At 40.7% G+C, this 18,479-nt stretch overlaps 1 protein-coding gene across 3 annotated transcripts; it reads left to right on the plus strand.

Annotated features, from left to right (window-relative positions):
• Nucleotides 1-8,706: 8,706 nt before the first annotated feature.
• LOC311016098 (proline-serine-threonine phosphatase-interacting protein 1-like) lies at nt 8,707-18,423 on the plus strand. 3 transcript variants are annotated; one of them, XR_014597445.1, is made up of 16 exons: nt 8,707-8,909; nt 9,530-9,630; nt 10,048-10,122; nt 10,866-10,900; nt 11,010-11,116; nt 11,412-11,474; nt 11,638-11,730; nt 12,052-12,097; nt 13,630-13,709; nt 14,131-14,229; nt 14,870-14,966; nt 15,176-15,266; nt 15,555-15,646; nt 15,919-16,034; nt 16,250-17,870; nt 17,940-18,423. XR_014597445.1 is itself a non-coding variant. In XM_084013587.1 (15 exons), the coding sequence occupies exons 1-15, from the start codon at nt 8,877-8,879 to the stop codon at nt 16,379-16,381; spliced, it is 1,260 nt and encodes a 419-aa protein (XP_083869713.1). In that variant the 5' UTR covers nt 8,707-8,876; the 3' UTR covers nt 16,382-18,423. The 3 variants fall into 3 exon arrangements, 2 of the variants coding, with proteins under 2 accessions (XP_083869713.1, XP_083869714.1); XM_084013587.1 differs by having other exon boundaries at nt 16,250-18,423; XM_084013588.1 differs by having other exon boundaries at nt 15,555-15,640; nt 16,250-18,423.
• The last annotated feature ends 56 nt before the right edge of the window (nt 18,424-18,479 follow it).

The following is an 18,479-nucleotide window of genomic DNA, read 5'->3' on the forward strand; positions in this document are numbered from 1 at the left end:
GCATAACGGAGCTCGTGCTGACATTTTTGCTGATGTGACTAAAAGATAGAAGACATATGTTATAAAATAAACTGTCCTCATTCAAAATATGATTTATGATTTATTCAAAATAGAATAAACAGATGAACCAGTTCATGCTTCGTAAGCTGTTTTGTTTCTATCTACTGACTAGTGGACTACTGTTCTAATTTCTTGGCTGCATCAGTGGGCATGGTTTTAAGTAAATTAAGTAGCGTTCATACTTCCTTTTGGTTCAGCATCTGTATTCCAGAGGTGAGTGCACCAGCTGTAGCCTACATTCATCTTGGTGACACAGATTGGCTGAGCGTCTACTTTCATGCATGTTGAAAGAATTCCTCCAAAAGTGTAATAACACTTACAAAACCACAATCAATAGTTCCAGTGTGTCATGACAAGAATCAGGCATGGTCAAGGTTAAATACATCACATCAAACAATCGACTTGATGTTGAAAGAGATGTCTCCGTTCAAACGCGACCAGATCAAAACTGCTCAAGCTTGCAAAACATACTGAGAGGGGACAGAGAAAGAAGAGGGGTGCCCGGAGCATGCCTGTGGCAAACCTCCATCAGATATTGTTTGTGTTTAGCGCCGGGCCCCATGAAGAATTGATGAAGCTCTCTGCGATGGCGCTATCATCGGGACAGGGAAGAATCAGAGCATGGCTCTGCCTCCCCCGTGCAAAGCTCCCGCCATTTATGAGAGCCATCCATTAGCTTCCGCCACGGGGGCCCCAACTTCTGCACGCCTTCACGGTCACTGCGGTGAGAGGGTCAGCACGTGTGTGCCTGTGCCTGTGTGTGTGTGTGTCCGTGTGTGAATGCAGGACAGGAGGGAAGAAAAATGTATTTGGCAAAAAAAATAAGAATAAGTAAGAAACAGGAAGTAAAGATGAGAGGGAGAACAAGATGAAGTATATATTTCATGTCATATATTTCATAAAGACTCAGTCAAGCAAAACATGAAAACATTTTGCTGCATATTAAAGTATGGGCTGTGGCAGACGTATACACCCTCACGCACTCAGTAGGGCCATTAGTACTGGTGGCTTGTTTGAGGCCTAAGGCACTTCCCAGATGCTCAACAAGAGTGCGTGTGTGTGTGTATTTCTGTGTGTGTGTGTGTGTGTGTGTGTGTGTGTGTGTGTGTGTGTGTGTGCGTGCATGTCTGCATGTAAATTGAAGACAACAATAGCAGAAGAAGAATCAGAAGAAAAAACAAAGGCAGAAGATAGAAAAAGATAATAAGAAACAGAAATAATGTGCCAGATTTTTTTTAAAAAGCATGAAGAAAACATATAAAAAGGGCAGAGCGGTTGTAAAAGACCAACACTGCATACGCACACACCCGCACACAAACACACACAGCTGATCTTCTTACACAGCCTTGGCTGTCTGTAGGCTAACCACAATCCTGCTCCCTGCAGTGCTGACCGCAAAGCAGTCAACAGAGGCACACTGGGCCTTATCCTGCATGACACGCTGGTCGATAATCATGCACGCCACCGCATAGCACAACACCACTGTAACTGCAATACCTGGGCATGCCTGCCTGCAGACATGCATGGAGTCGCGTTAACATCAACAGCAATACATCTTTTTACTTATTGAATATCTGATTTTATATTTAAAGCGTTAGATTTTTTGTAATCCTGAGCCTTTTTGGTAATGTTATTAAGAACACTCAGAACAGTGTGGTTTTACTCTCATCAGAACAAGTTTGATTTTTAATTAATTAAACAACAATAACATATTTTGCAATATACTTTTGCAATTTTCGACTACTTCCAATTTAATCATACACATAAAAACACTGCAACACGCATCGCAATTTTGAAAAAGAAAGCTGCAGTAAAATCAGGCATTTTAATCCGCAACAATCCCCCAAATTCTGCTAAATCCTGGACGGACTACAAAACATACGTCAGTGAGTACACTAAAACTGGAGTCTACACACAACATTCAGTATTCAATAGCTGTTCAGTCATATATTGTGCTAGCTTAACAAGCTGTATAAAGGAAAGCAATAAGCCTGTGAAAGAGGTAAAGAAAGGAACAGTTAAAAAAACTCAACGGGCAACTCTAATACTGTAAAATGCAGCTTGTGCTCTCCTCTGTTTTACCATGGCAATAAAATGTCTGATGGATCACAAACAACCAACCTTACACTGCACACAGCAACACAACATCAAAGACAAACTGTCACATAAAACTGCTGATGCAATCTTACATCTGTATGCAGCAAATTACTAATTGCACCATCAGCCCATTTGCAGCCGGAAGTTTGTGAACTGAACTTCAATTTAGTTGCCTTGTTTTCAGACATCAGCAGATGAAAGAAATAATCTAATCAAAAAGTTAACAAACAGAAATCTCACCATTGTATGTAGAAAACTGACTGGAATGCATGTATCACGCAAAGCCAGACTTAGAGTATTTAATGTAGACCAATGTTATATGTAGCGTATCATATCTTAATGCGGTTCAAAGACAACTTCCCCAAGGTTTTGGTTAATTTTGCAAGACACCTACAAGCAGTAGGGATACGCTTCCAGGTGTGGATGAAACAGCGTAGCAGAGTTTTACTGAGATCTGGTTTACATGACTGGTCAGATAAAAAGGGGAAAAAAATAGGCACTGTACAGATTTTTTCACAGCAACTCTGTCCGTAAGCAGTTTTGACCCTGGGTTACCAGGCTGCCCCTTATGAGCTGGGTGAGTAGCAGCCAGTGATAATTTCCTCAGAAGGCCTCACCATTCACTGTGAAACTGAACAGAAAACAAAAGGAATGTGGCTGGAGAGGCTTGTAACACACATACCGGTAACTCAAACCGCAAATTTAGAAACTCGACAGCCCCACCTGCTGTTTTAAATGTACATTGTCCTCGGGGTTCAAGTTTAGCACTGCCACTCTCACAGTATGCTTGGAAGGAACAGTAGAGGGTAGCTTAAAACATGATGGTAAAAACTGACAGGAAATGATGCAAAGTGGTCAAAGCAAGAAAAGAGAAAGTACTTTTCAAACTATGAAAGCAGATGTTTAATTGTTCTGATTTGTGTGACTCTTGAGAGAGGGTCAAATGAAAGACACTATCAAGTTGCATTATAGGAAATGAAGGATCCTGTGTTTTAGACTTACACTAGGGATTTAAAGTCAGGACATCTTGGTCCTTGCTTTGATTTTGACCATTGAGTATAGTCTCTTGTTATTCCCCCAATTTAATGGAAGTTTAATACTAAAACTGTCAAGTCATAAAAAGCTAGACTTCGCAATGTCCTAATGCACATTATTCAAAGGAGCATATTTCTACATCTTGGAGTGAGCAGTAGAAATGTACCCATTAATTCCAGGCAAATGGCTCACATTGGCTTTAACTAAAATTTAGCTTGGTGGCAGATCTATCCAGTTGTAAATACAATAAGTGAAACCAGCTCTCGGTTCTGAACAGGCAAAATCCCAGCATTTTTCCTCATATTCCAAAATAATTTTGCCGTATTATAAACAAGTTGGAGCTGCTACTGCTCTTATTTCTAGTGTGGTTAATTTCAGGAAATGGTGTGGACAATTTAGTGTTTTGAAAAAATCATAAATCTTGTTGGGCAAGTTCAAACTTGTACGTGTATCAATGAGAAAGTGGCCGACAGCTTAATGTGTAGGCCTATCACACAGTCCAAATCAAAGAAAACAAACCAGATACCTTTTATCAGTGTGTCAAATCACAAGCCACTTTACACTTTATAGCCCTTTGAACCTAACAAACAAACACACACACAGGTTAGAATGTGCAAGCACACACACAGTCCATTATCTTCCACTGAGCAAACATAAACTTAACCTGCACACACCTTCATGCATGCCCACATGCCGTACTCTTAAAACAAAATCCATTTGTACTCTTTGAAGAGGAACTACAAAGCAAAGAAGGGCGCTGGTCCAGACCAAGCAGATTCTCTGTCCTCTGTCAGATGGATGAAGCCACTTAGCAAATTAGCAGGCTTCCCTTTTTGGCTTTACAACACACGCATAGACATGCGATGCAAGCGCACACTGCAGGTGCACGAGAACACACATCTGCACACACAAAACCAGCAGCATGGGGTTGTAAAGGGCCAGGTCATGAGAGACTAGCAGGACTAGGAACATGCAGAAACTGGGGAGAGGAAGAGTGAGAAGGAAAAAAGAGAAAAAGAAGAGGAGAGTATGAGGAAGGTGAGAGAGGAGGATGACAAGGATAAGGTCAGTATGGGAGTGATAAAAATGAGGAGATAGGGAGATGGTCAGGAGGTATGAGGAAAGAAAGCAAGGAAAAGGGGAGGGGGGCAGATGAGGAGGACAGGGTGCGTCCCTGTGGAGAGAATGGCCGCTGGGCAAATTAGCGTAACACCAAAAGCCAGTCTGTTGAAGGGTCCGTATGGGGGAAGGAGAATGGAGAGGACGAAGGGGGAATCGCCTGTGGCACACATCCGTTTTACAGGGGTCACCACCGGTACACATCAACTGAAATGTACGGACACACTTACATTCATGCAAGCCCACACACACACACACACAATCCTTTTCCCACATGTTTTTTCCAAACTTATAGAAGTGCGCCTATACATGCAGGCATCTCCGAACATTTTGAGATCATCAAATAAACACGGCCATGATCGTATTATGTGACATCAGCGCTGATTAAATATTTATACAAAAGGACAATCCACACATGCATGTTTGGTGTGTGTGTGTGTGTGTGTGTGTGTGTGTGTGTGTGTGTGTGTGTGTGTGTGTGTGTGTGTGTGTGTGTGTGTGTGTGTGTGTGTGTGTGTGTGTGTGGACCCATACTGCCTTCATCTCAGTGTCCAGAGAATCACATCAGGGAATAACGGACACATGAGGATCAAATTGATTAACATCAGAGTTCTTAGCAGTAATGCTGAGGATTAAGACAGCTAATAAATGTTTCATTCAAAGCCAAACGTAGATCAAACGTTGGAAAGGCCCCCGGCTCGCTGTCCGGGGTTAGCGTGATTCTGCTCTTTCCTCTCCTCCTCCTCCTTCTCCTTGCACCTCCGCCTCCCTCAGCTGTTGGTTTTCAGCTGTATTATGACAGCCACTACAGATCGTCTCACTAGCAACTACAGGCCCTGCCCTTGTGCCTACACATCATTAGCTCTCCATCTGTCAGCCTCCTAACAGGTTCCCACTAATGTGGCCAAGGACTCACTTCATTGCATTCCTATCCAACAGGCAGCAGCAGTCAGCTAAGGACTACACTCAGGCCCCTTCAGTTCAGAGAGTCTCTTTTCTTTGACTTTTTGTTACTCATCTCTCCTTCACTAATTCCCCCTGATCCTGCATTCTCGTCCTTAGTTCCATCTCTTCTTGCATCACCCACCTCCTCTCTCTATCTCTCACCTCTTCATCCACGTTTAACCTTTCCACTCCACTTTGTTCTTCTCCTTGGACTTGTTCCTTAAAGTATCTGGCGAGATTCAGGGCTAGCACCGATGGTCAACAGGGGATTAGCAAGTGTGGATGTTGGGGAATGTGTGAAAACCAAGACGCACGCACGCACGCGCACACTCACACAACCAGACACAAGCTGCTTCTGGCATCACGTTTAACACTTAACATGCTCACATGGTCCAGAACCGAGGAGAGGAATACAGATATACTGTTTGTGTTGCAGCTAAAGTGACCTGCAGGCTTAAAATGAACAAATAAAATAAAAGAAGAAAGATGTAGTGGCTAATGGCAGCGATGGTGACACTGGTCCGAGCAAATGGGCTTTGTGGCTGTGTGTGTAACTCTATCTGTAGAGGGGGAATACAGCAGTGGTTGGGTAATGGAAAGGTCATTTAACCAATCCCCCAGGTAGGGGGGCTGGTCTGACACGGCTCGTTTGTCACAGTTCAATAACTGCCACTCCTGGGAGTGTGAGGGAGAGAGAGAAAGCGAGCGAGAGAGGGGTAGGAAACTTAAGTGTATATGTGTGTGTATATGTGTGTGTGTGTGTGTGTGTGTGTGTGTGAGAGAGAGAGAGATAGTGTGCTCAGACCTTGGCAGCACAGCTGATTCCCAGAGCTTGTCCCTCCATTAGAGGCCTCAAACGGGGTCACAGCGAAGGCCAAGCACCACGGACTCAGGCATCTCGACTTGAACATTTGAAAGCCTTGGCCTGGGAGCATTATCTTCGCTTTAACTGGTTTGGTCTTCAAGTTTTTACACCGTGTTGAACTCGGCGAATGGCCACTGTAAAGGGGCGTTCACAGCTAGAGAGGCAGAAAAGACGCACCTTGATGAAGATGTGTTACCAGGGGGCGACGGTGGATTTAACGAGTTCAAAGCGTAGATCCGAAGAAGATAAAACGGTAGTTGTTCGTACGAGGCGGCCATTGTACACATCATGGATATAATGCACAGCAACTCCGCTTGAGGGCGTTGCATAACGCGATCTGATTGGCTGACGGATCCGTGGCCGCCTGAAAAGTAGCCTACAATTTTTCTCAACTTTTTCGATGCAAGCGATGCAACGGAGCGGAACCACAATTAATTTCGGCATGATGTGACGTAAGCCCATGCAAAGTCAATGAGATCCGTCATTGACTTGTAGCCTACACGTTGTTGACGTTGTACACAACATCCGTACACGCCCGTTGTACACGTCGTTGTACATGCGAACATTTGCGTCGCGTTTGGTGATGATGGCCAGCTGTAATCCATGCCTTTTGAACAAGCAGCGAAATATACATAGCACAATCTATTAATTATTGAGTTACATGACCTTTTGTGGTAGTTACATCCATCCATCCATCATCCATCCATCTTCCATAAGCTAATACAGCGATTTAAGTAATATATAGGCTATTATAATATACATTAGATCAAATGGATCTGACATATAGAAAACTCTTTATAGGCCTACAGTAGCCTATATTTTGTCCAATGAAAACCATGCATCTCCTAATGTGGAGAATTCAACAATAGATTAACTGAAAACTAACTAAATTTCCCTTTTTAGATTGAGGCAATTATCAAAGATCTTAAACTGAAGGCCTAAAACCGTTTAAAAAACCAACTGAATTAACCAAAAGCATATTGTTTTTTATCAGCCTAATTCATAAAGAAGATTATGTTTGAGATAAATGGTTTCCACAAGACAGCGATGTAGCTCTTGAATGTATCATGCAAAATATGATCCGTCTGTCCAATGAATCAATAAAACCAACACAACTCTGACCAATGCAATATATATAAAACTGTAACTCAAGGCACTTTAGAATTTAAAAAAAGCAAATAAATATAAAACAGGGAAAACTTTACGCTCGATTATTCGCAGTTGGCTGTATTGATTTAATATGCCGTTACGTGTGTGACCGAATGATCCGCAGCTTTGTGAGAGAGCCAAAGATTTTCACACATCTTATTGAGTGACTGGTGAGAGACACCACAGTCTGTCCTTCTCCTCACTTTGAAAATCAATAATAAGCTTCGAGGTGCACATTCACGTGTTTCCATATCTTCCCGGAAAGATGTCCGAGGCACAGATTTGTATTCATGTCAACTGAATTGAGAGATTTGAGACATTTAACGTCTGATCTTCTGTGGAGATTTGAGAACTACCGACACTGTGATTGGAAGGTTTGATCCCCTGAAATACTTAAATACGAGGTTTAACTGAATGGATTTTTTGAAAGGTCGATGTCTCCCCCTTGTGGTAAACATATTGATGTACAGGACAACATGAGCTTTTGGAGATTTGTGAAAAAATACTGAAGAATGTTTGTACCATTCAGATTTATGAGCAGACATATTGGGAACAATATAATTTAATCTGCCTTATTTGACCAACTTTTAAGGGCAGTAAGGATAAAAGGATGAAGTAAAAAAAAAAGAAAAAGAAAAAAGAAAAGGTCAGTATATGCTTTTGCAATATCACACATGCTTTACTGATTTAATTCAAATAGATTTGTATTATATTAATGCTAACATATTGGAGAGTATTATAATAAGTAGAAAAATATGATGGTGGTGTAGTGGGTAGTACTGTCGCCTCACAGCGAGAGGGTCCCGGGTTCGATTCCCGGGTCGGGTTTGGGTTCCTTCTGTGTGGAGTTTGCATGTTCTCCCTGTGTAAGCGTGGGTTCTCTCCAGGTTCTCTGTCTTCCACCCACAGTCCAAAGACATGCAGGATGGGGATAGGTTCATTGATGACTCTAAATTGCCCGTAGGTGTGAATGTGAGCATGAATGGTTGTTTGTCTCTATATGTTAGCCCTGTGATAGACTGGCGTCCTGTCCAGGGTGTACCCTGCCTTCGCCCAATGACAGCTGGGATTGGCTCCAGCCCCCCCCCCCCCCCCCCCCTGAATACAGGATAAGCGGTAGACAATAGATGGATGGATGGATATATGCTATCAAGTAACCTTCAGCTATCTGAAGGTGAGACTGAAACCATACTGTATGACTGTGTGTAAGTTTGTCATTACCAATAAAATGTTGACCTGTAGCTAACAGATTATCAAATGTAGAGAAACATACATTAAAAAAGACTACATTATCAACGCAGACACCTACAAGCTTTAGACAATCAGTCTTGTGCACCAAATGATAGTGAACGAAATGCTGTCTCACACATGGGCTGAGCTGACTGTGGTCAGTGACATCATGGGAAGGAACCTCTTCCTCATTCAACATGGCTCATTGTCGCTGGGGCCGCTCACAGTTCTAACCCAATTTACTCAGCCAAGTATTCCACGACCTTCGGCGGCTCATTTTAAATCGTTGGTGAGCGATTCAGTTCAGAGAGAAGTCCTGTGAAGTAAGTTTACACTGAGGAGAGCAACTGTGTTCAGATCAAGGAAGTAGACGGAGATGACGCCTTTGATGTTTAAAGATGCTTTCTGGGTAAGTCTATTTTTGTCCTCTCTGAAGTTGTTCTTGAAAATGAGTGAAAAGTGTCTTTATAGTCATGCAATTATTAATGTTATGGGGTATTTTTTAGGTGGAATTCACACAGTAAGTGAACTACAACTTAATTTACTCAGATGCAGATATTCAAAACACTTGATTATCATGGCTTGATCCTGTCACTGTTGTATATCATTGTGTGTATATAGACTGCATTTTATCTTGTGCCAGTAATCTGCAGTCCTAAACTAGCCCACATTTAGAGTACAAAAAAAGTCTATTGAGTTCTTAAATTCCGGTAAATTTTGTATAATTTAACCAAGACAGTACAGGTGAGTTTTACGGTTCAAAAATCCTCTAAACTCTGCTCCAAGTCTTTCCCAGGTGTTTAAGTCATTGCAACATGCCAAACTACCATCAATCTACTCTCCTCATAAGAGGCAGTTTCATGAAGTACTGAGTATGTTGCCATGTCATATAGGATTATTTTTGCTCAGTGCTAGTTCTGCATTTTTTTTTTTTTTACCACAAAGAGAGTCCCTCAAGAACATGTTGCAACGGTTGTTGAGCAATGATGTAGTATTCCTCTAAGCTTTTTCTATGTCTTCTTAATACAGGGGTCTGATTTCACTTGTCATGCTGGGTACGATGCTGTGATCCAAAGGTTGCGCGATGGAAGACAAATGTGCAAAGATGTGGAGGAGCTTTTTAAGATGAGGTAGCGCCAGTCTGTATATCAGTAACTGAAACAAAAACTCTCAACATTCATATTCAGCACCACCACTAACACTGAATATAGCAAATGATGTGACACTAGGTGGTAAACCTCAAGACTTAATCCAATCTAACAAAAGATGGGTCAGGCCAATGAAGGACATTTTATTGTCAAGAAAAGAATGTTAATTGCTGTCTTATCTGTAATAACATAAAAAAACAAACAACTATCAGTGGTTCTTGTTAAATGATGTTGTGGCTCCAAAAAAAGGTGTTAAAGATGGCAGCATATCACTCACAAATAACAGTGATGTATGAAATATGTCTCATTTGTTGTGACAACACGGTTCAGTTTCATAACTAAATCAGAAAACACAAATTCTGGGCTGCAGTGTGACATGTGTGTGTTCATAATGCACAGGGTGCTAGCAGAGGAGAGGTATGGCAAAGAACTGGTGTCCATAGCTCGCAAAGCTGGCGGACACACGGAGGTCAGGTAAATATATCGATTGGCAGTCAGAGTATGAGGTCAATATTTATTATGTACACTACACATATACTGTAAACTATATATATGTATACAAGTATGACATATTGAGAAAAAGGCAGATTTTGTTGAAGGACAATGCGGTTAGTGTCAGGTGTCAAGAAGAAACACATCTGAGACAGAAAGAGAAAGCAAAAAAGAAAGGCCGTGTGCGTACACCTCTTACTGCAGCAATAGAAGGTCCTTTCCTTTTACTGTATGTTGCCACTTTCCTGCTCTCTATCATGTGAGTCGCCTGCCACAGAGGTGGCTACACCTTAAAAAGGTGTAAATAACAGAAAAATGGCCTGTCACAGGAAATATTTCTGGGACATAAAAAAAAAAGTTCTTTAGAGCTTTGTGTGAGATTGTCACAACAACAAAGTTGAAAATTCCCAATGGTATGATTTGAATCCCTATGCTTTAATGAGCCACAATTTACCCTCTTTAGACAGAAGTCAGTGAGGTGACCTTGATGGTACTTTGTCCTTTGTCCTGGTGTGGCTTAGTCACCAGCAGTCATACAGTTGTACTGAGACTCTTTGTGACTGTGTGTTCTTGGAAAATAGTATAGAATAGGAAGGAACATATTAGTCAAACATAAGATGCGCAACGACAGCCTAGGATAAATTTAGAAATGTTGGGTTTGTGTTGCCATACCAAAAAAATTGCACTGAATTGTCTCTGATCCTCAATTTGTTTTGTTTTTCCAGCACCTTAAAAGCATCCTTTGAACTATTAAAAACACGTAAGTTTATCCAGTCATTGGCCAATCAACCCAAAGTACTAATTCCTCTTGCTAATCTTATTTGTGTGTAAAGTGTTGAACTGATTCATTTTGTTGCTTTTGGCTGCAGAAATCGAGAACATCGGTAACTTTCACATCCGACTGTCTGATATATTGAAAGAGGAGGTGAAAAAGATTGAGACATTCAGAGAACGGCAGAAAGAGCAGAGGAAGAAGGTACTGGGTAATTTGTGTTGCTAACAACTGACCTATGTCATTCTTGATTGTATGTATCCATAAAGTAATTTAAATCCCTAAGGTAATTCAAAAATAAATTCCAGTAATTAGTAAATATTACACCTACAGGAAGCTGAACAAGTCATTCTAGTATTTCCTTTGAGATTAAAAATAAGTTAAAAATAAGTCTGGTTATTTTTGTTTCAAGTTTGTACATTATGTTAGTAATGGGGGTATCAAAAGTAGATGAATACATTACATCTTTTTATTATAACCATTCTGTTTTCCATTATAGTTTCAAAGCATCATGGAGAAGATTCAGAAGAAAAAGGTTACTTTTTACAAGAGGACCCTGGATGTAAGAAACAGCCACAGCTGATAACATTTCAATTGTTATATTTTGCATTTAATACAGAAATCAAACATTACTCATATTTTGTCATTTAGTTCATACTGCATATGCTCATCGTTGGCACACAACTCTTCCTGAACTCTGTGGTTTCGGTTTCTTTGTCCTCCAGTCTAAGAAGAGTTACGAGTTAAGATGCAGGGAAGCGGACGAGGCAGAACAGGGGGCTGAGAAGACAACTGTCACATCCAAAAACTCAGAAAAGGTACAATAGCTAAATGAGCTATCAAATACAAACTTCCATTCAGACATACCAGCGATACAATCATGACACATCTTGTAAGGAGGAACTGATGTACGTTCATGTGCTATTTTGACATAAAAGATCATCTTTAAAATCGTATTTAATCATACACAAATTAAATTATATTTAAACTTTTTTATGTTCAAGAAAGGCGCCATATAACCTTTCCAATGGGTCTAACATGTTTTTAAATTATGTTTTTAACATGATGAAGTTCCAGTTTATGATGAGAGCTTGTCAAAACTGGTCATGCATGTCGCTTATGTAATATTTGTTTCACAGATACGCCACAGGGCCAAGCAATGCAGACAGTCAGCCAATGAAGCAGGTACGACCCAGAATTCATCTCTATGGCTAAGCTATTTTAACCTGATTATATTTGCATGTGACTATATTCAAGATATTTCTCAACAAAGACACCACTGACCAAACAACCAATAATAATAATAATAATAATAATGGATTGGATTTATATGGCGCTTTTCAAGACCCTAAAGCGCTCTGACAGGGTCCCACGTTCCATTCATTCACACACAGTTATACTGGTGGTGGTAAACTACAACAGTAGCTAGCCACAGCTGCCCTGGGGCAGACTGACAGAAGCGTGCATGCCATTCTGCGCCTACGGCCCCTCCGACCACCACCTCAAACATACAGCAGTCATACACATTCACACGAGGAAAGCTGGGTGAAGTGTCTTGCACAACGACACAACGACCATGACACAGTGACGAGGGCGGGGATCGAACCGCCAACCCACCGAACATTGGCCAACCCGCTCTATCATCTGAGCCACAGTCACACCAAGGACAGTTTTGACCAGTTACGCATGTCGGTCTAGGTTAATTTACGTCTATGTTAAAGGTTGTATCAGCGATTCTGGGCCGAAACATAAATGATCACATTCATCTGTTTTTACCTCACGATCCGCTAGCTGCCCGCCCCATAAGCAGGCCGTCAAAAAAAAACGCGTCTCTCTAGGCAGCCTAGGCTCCGAGATCGCACACAAAAACAAATGGTACTACCAACACCTCAAAAGCAAAATAAACAGTGTTCCAACCAATCACAGACAGGGGATGGGTGGCACGTTCATGAAAATGCGCCGTCCATGATCATTTTCAAAACACGGGAGGGAGGGGCTAGCTGGCTCTGTTTGTTTTGGATCTCGCAACGGAAGTGAGGGCAACCAGAATCACTGATACAACCTTTAACCAATTGAGCTGTTCAGACAGGCAAGCACCATGACTGCAGGCCCAGTGTGTGCCTGTGTGTGTGTGTGTGTGTGTGTGTGTGTGTGTGTGTGTGTGTGTGTGTGTGTGTGTGTGTGAGAGAGAGAGTGAGAGAGTGAGAGAGTGAGAGAGTGTGTGAGTGTGTGAGTGTGTGTGTGTGTGTGTCCATCTGTGTCGCTCTCAGAGAGAATTAAAGAGCAGACCTGGAAACGTTTCAATTCAGAATCGATGTATCATCTGATCAGCTCTTCTGATCAGATTTCAGAACAAATATCAGCTAATGGTGGCTGATCAACAGATATAACCTGGTTCCGTGGCCTGATTAAAATGTGTCAGTAAACTTTAGCACAGCCAACAGATAATAAAATAACAGAAAACATTAAAACTGGTTGGTTATAGTGCTTCGAAATGTGGCAGAAAAGCTCACTCTATGGAGCAAGAAAAGTGATGTAAACTCATTTCCACATTTTCAGCAATTACTCCACTCTTCCGCATCAAACCAGTAATTCGTCAGCCTTTCCAGCAATCTAGTTTATACATTACATTTGCTTTTTTTTTTTTGCTGTATTTCATTTTCTAACTATAACCTATATCATCCTATATCACCTATAATGATACTTATCTTTCATAGAAAAGATGTACTTTACCAACATTGTTCAACTAGAAAGCGTTCGCCAGGACTGGGAGGAAACACACAAAAGCACCTGTGAGGTACTGTAGAATACTTTCCTATATGCACTGCTCTCTAACATAGCCATAATACAAAACAGGGGCTTCCAACCACACAGACCTCACACCACATCCTTTTTATTGTACGATTCCTCTAACAGCAGCTCTACTCTACTGCTGACCAGTGAGGAAATACATGTGCTAAAAATACTGAACAACATACCCACAATCACGCAGTAGCACCCATCATCATATAAGTCCAGTTCTGTTAGCAACTTTTTAAAGGTCCATTTCTACAATTTTTCAAGTCAGTCATTTCTAATACAATCATACATTACTGTCGGTATTACAGCATAATGAGATGTAAGGTTAGGTGAATGAAAGACAAAGAAAACAATAAAGTCTCTCCAAGTCACTGACATAACCTTTGGTACAGTAGAAACAAGTGATTTATGTTTCGCAGGTGTTTCAGCAACTGGAGGGAGATCGCATCAGCATGCTCAGGTGTGCTCTCTGGGACCACTGCAATCATTTCTCCATGCAGTGTGTCAAAGATGATGAGGTGAGCTCACTTTCCTTTTTTTTTTTTTATATATAATTAAATAATTGAATTGATACAAACCCAACTTAACCCTTTGGGTTCAGCTTGGGCCCTTACTTTAACAATAAAATAAATAATTCCGGCATATGTTAAGACATTGCACTTTCAAACCTGAATCCATCAGTGTTATTTCTATGTACCAGGCTCTACCAATATTGTTATTGCGACACAGATCTTTGTCGCAATAACTCTTTTTTTAGTGAACATCCTTTTTAGTGAAAAATATTCACATTATCGTGTATTATAAATATAAATCAGGCTCTATTTTTTACTTGTCTACTATGATAGGAAGCTAGAGCGATATTTCAAGTCAGTCTTGACGATATAGACGATTATCCCAATAATGGAAATTCAGCATTGGAACTTATTGTGACAATAATTGTAATAATCCGTTATGGTCCCATCCCCATTCCTGGTCTATCCAGTTCACAAAGAAGGAATGGATGTGAGGTCACAGCGACCTTGACCGTTGACATTAAAATCGGCCCGGAAAGACGACCTGAGCACACAATACAACTGCTAGCACCGGCAGAGAAGCATAAAATTGTAATGCGTTAAGCTGGAACTGTACACTTTGAATGAATTGCCTCTTGTTTTTCAGTTTAACGAGGACGTGAGGAAACAACTGGAAAAATGTGATATTACCACGGACAACAACTATTTCATCGGGATGAAAAGCACAGGAATGAGGCCCGCGGGTAAGAAGCTACCCGGCATTTAGATTTCCCTTTCCTCTTCAGAGAACTACAAACTTGACGAGAAAAGTGAGAAAAGGTGTCCTTTTAAAAATAACTCGATTTAGAGCGCCACTCAGCTTTAACATCTCTTTCAGTAGACACACAAGCCGTGCACTTCTCAAATGAGCATTTCACTTCTCAAATGAGCAGCTTTGCTTTTCCTATCACAGAGCCCATAGTATTTGAGAACTACTACAAGACATCCAGGGAGAGCAACGGCCCAGCTCAGTTCACAGGAGGAGGAGAAGACATTATGATGAGGTCTGACACAATCCAGATTGGAGGAGGAATCAGGAAGAGCCAGCATTATTACTCTACAACCTGCCAGAATTAACACATGAATATACTGCCAGGTTGTTATGGCAGTAAGAGAATGTTGTATCCTCCTGGTTCATCTTTCTTCAGTACCTTTCTCCATTTTGAACACAAAAAAAAACATTCAAACCATTTTGAAAGAATCACATACAGCTGTTATTTAGACCTATGTGTCTTTTGATTGATACATGTCTGTGTATATCCTTAATATCTACTCTGACCTGTATCATTCAGGTTCTCTGATCCCCTTCTCGCAAGCTCTGTGAACGTCAGCGTCGACAGTCTTCACAACTCAGAATCAGCGCTGATGATGCCTTCTGGTGGGTGTAGGTATTGCATCTACTTGTTAGACCTCTCTCGTATTGTGGGGGAGTAATGAACATTTAAGTCTATTTGTCATTCATTAATTCTATGCAAGTGTAAATCAGGTTTAAAAAATGGGGTCCCCAGAAAATAAGTTGGGGAAATACTGGATTCAATGTTTTGTAACAATACAGAAATGTGCAAATGGAGAACTATCACTTAATTGCACATTTTAATTGAGTGAAATAGCAATGTGCTGTATACAATATATTATGTTTTGTATTTGCAATTGCAGTTGAGATTTCAGATGGAGGTTATGCACCCCTACCAGGCCTCCAGCATGCAGCATCCTTGGCCACAGTTTCAGCTGATGAAGACAGCTACATTGTACTTTATGAATATGCTGCAAAGGTGATTACTATGACACATATTTTACTATTATTTCAATACTAAGACGTAGCTGGACATGAAACCATTTTTGTCGATAGCAGAGAACCATTACTCTTATTGTACAGTATTTTAAAAAGATAATATAGGTGTTCAGGTGAGAAATGTCAGAGAAAGGCTTGTTAGTGTCACCCATTTGTTACTAACATTTGTCATCTTTGTTCATATTGCCTGGTCAGGAAGAGGATGAATTATCTGTCAGCAGAGGGGACATGGTCAGAGTGTTGGAACAAGGAGAAGATGGTTGGTGGGAAGTGGAGAGGGATGGGCTGACTGGATTGGTCCCAGGAAACTATCTGGGCAAAATCTGAATGCACATATATACACAAACCAGAAAATACAGACAAATACGCACAGGCGAATCTGGTAAGACGTGCATAGTCATGCACACCAAAATTTATAAACTTGTATTGTTAGCAACTTGATTTTTTTCCCCCTTTATTTTAAGCAACTTGATTTTTGAACATATACGGGAAATCGTGCATTTTTAGAAGGCTAGGTTATTCAAGCAATTTACTAATGTTATGTAAAGTCTTCAGACCCCCCTTGCTTATTTAGAAAGCTTTTTCAAACGATTTCTGAACTGATGAATGGGACTATGAGTCATAGGAAGATGTTACTTAGCAGCCCTGCTACAGTATGTTGTACAGCTGGGATATTCCTAAGATACATTTTGACAGATGGTTTGACGTTTCTCTGTCAGTACGTCATATTTTCAACGTGAGTCTGACGAACAAAAAACAAGTTTCCATTGCTAAGAGTAGAACAACTAGTGTTGTACTAGTGCAAGCCAGCTTCTACATAACAATAGCATTCTCATTTTCAACAACAACCTCAGGTATGATCAACAGTGTCTAGACAAAGATGATAATAATCCGACTTGGTACATACTGTACCTGTACTTCTTAAAGTGATGGTTCGGAGTAAAATGCACCCAAGGTAATTTCCACCATGACATCCAGCCAAATACCCCCTCAGAAGCATTTTTAGTGATGGTCAACATTGGTCAAGATAGGGCTATCAGTCGAATGGCTTAGTACTGGCGCGATGGTACATCTTGTATATCTCGTAAATTAACCCACTAATAATGCATGGAATGTTACCAAACCTTTGCAGTAGTACACATAGGGTCTGCACTCACAAAACGAGGCATTTGAAAGTTTGTAAGTACACCAGGAGTTTATTTAAAAGAACACTTGCCTGATAGCTTCTATCCTCTGCTGCTAACGCTACCGCTGCGTAGACGCCACTTCCGTGTTTACCCAGCCGATGCCGTCACGCGAGTTTCACGCAAGAGTATGAAAAAGTTTCGCTGAATTTTTATAAATGCTTGTAGTATCAGGTCAACACTTGTCAACACTTGTTGACCTGATAATACAAGCATTTATAAAAATGTGTTGACCTGATAATGTACTACTGCAGAAGTTTGGTAACATTCCATGCATTATTAGTGGGGTAATTTACGAGTGAACAAGATGTACCATTGCGCCAGTACTAAGCCATTCGGCTGATAGCCCTATCTTGACCAATGTTGACCATCACTAAAAATGCTTCTGAGGGGGTATTTGGCTGGATGTCATGGTGGAAATGACCTAGGGTGCATTTTAATCCGAACCATCACTTTAATTTGTCCCCGTCATTGGGTAATCCAAGTTTCAGCGTGTAGTCGTCTTGACTTCGTACAATCCCAAAAACAAACGTCTTCTGTGACAAGCTAGCAGTTCACAACTTCTACGATGAGATCACGTTAGCAACGGAGCTATAGCAGTTAGCTAGCCGCTAACCACTCAATGGAAAAACGTCTTTTTTTTTACCAACATTTTGGCTTATAACAATATCACATGCTTCTGGCACTATGGTATTCAATAGTTAAGACAAAGTTTTTCTTCAAGAGGCAGGTTTTCAAATGTGTTAACCGCAACTTTTTAAAATTCTAACGACCGCCACAACCACGTGACTAGAACTGTGGGTTTTACCACAAACTTGACATTGCCAGATAAATTGTTGTACAGCATTTTTGCAAGTTTAAAACTACCGCTCTATCCAGCCTCTGCATTTTAATTGTGAGATAAATAACTATACCATGCTTTTATCCAGGATTATTTTAATTTATAAATTAAAAGCACACTTTCTATGCTGCCAACATTTTGGGCTTTGAGCCCGGTCTCCCAGGTTCTGTATGTGGCTTTTATTCAATGTTTTTTAGCTGAGGAAGATTGAGGGTTACAGTCCTGTATGTATATATTGTCATTTTGAAAATGTCTGTGACCACTGCGTAGACATCAGCTACTGTACTAGTAGCAACTAATAGAAACCAACAATCTACTTTGTATAACTGAAGAACTATTTTTACATCTGTCGAGCAATAACACAGCTATTTGTTTAAGCTTGTTCATATATATTTTCATT

Source organism: Eutrigla gurnardus (assembly GCF_963514095.1).
Source record: "Eutrigla gurnardus genome assembly, chromosome: 1".
NCBI classification, from domain to species: domain Eukaryota; kingdom Metazoa; phylum Chordata; class Actinopteri; order Perciformes; family Triglidae; genus Eutrigla; species Eutrigla gurnardus.

What these genes read in the sequence shown, in the direction of transcription:
- LOC311016098 (XM_084013587.1), top strand. Translation starts at nt 8,877, where the DNA reads ATGACGCCTTTGATGTTTAAAGATGCTTTCTGG. An exon ending in TTTACAAGAGGACCCTGGAT is followed by an intron (nt 11,475 to 11,637) that starts GTAAGAAACAGC and finishes TTTGTCCTCCAG; the next exon opens with TCTAAGAAGAGTTACGAGTT. An exon ending in CATCCAAAAACTCAGAAAAG is followed by an intron (nt 11,731 to 12,051) that starts GTACAATAGCTA and finishes TTTGTTTCACAG; the next exon opens with ATACGCCACAGGGCCAAGCA.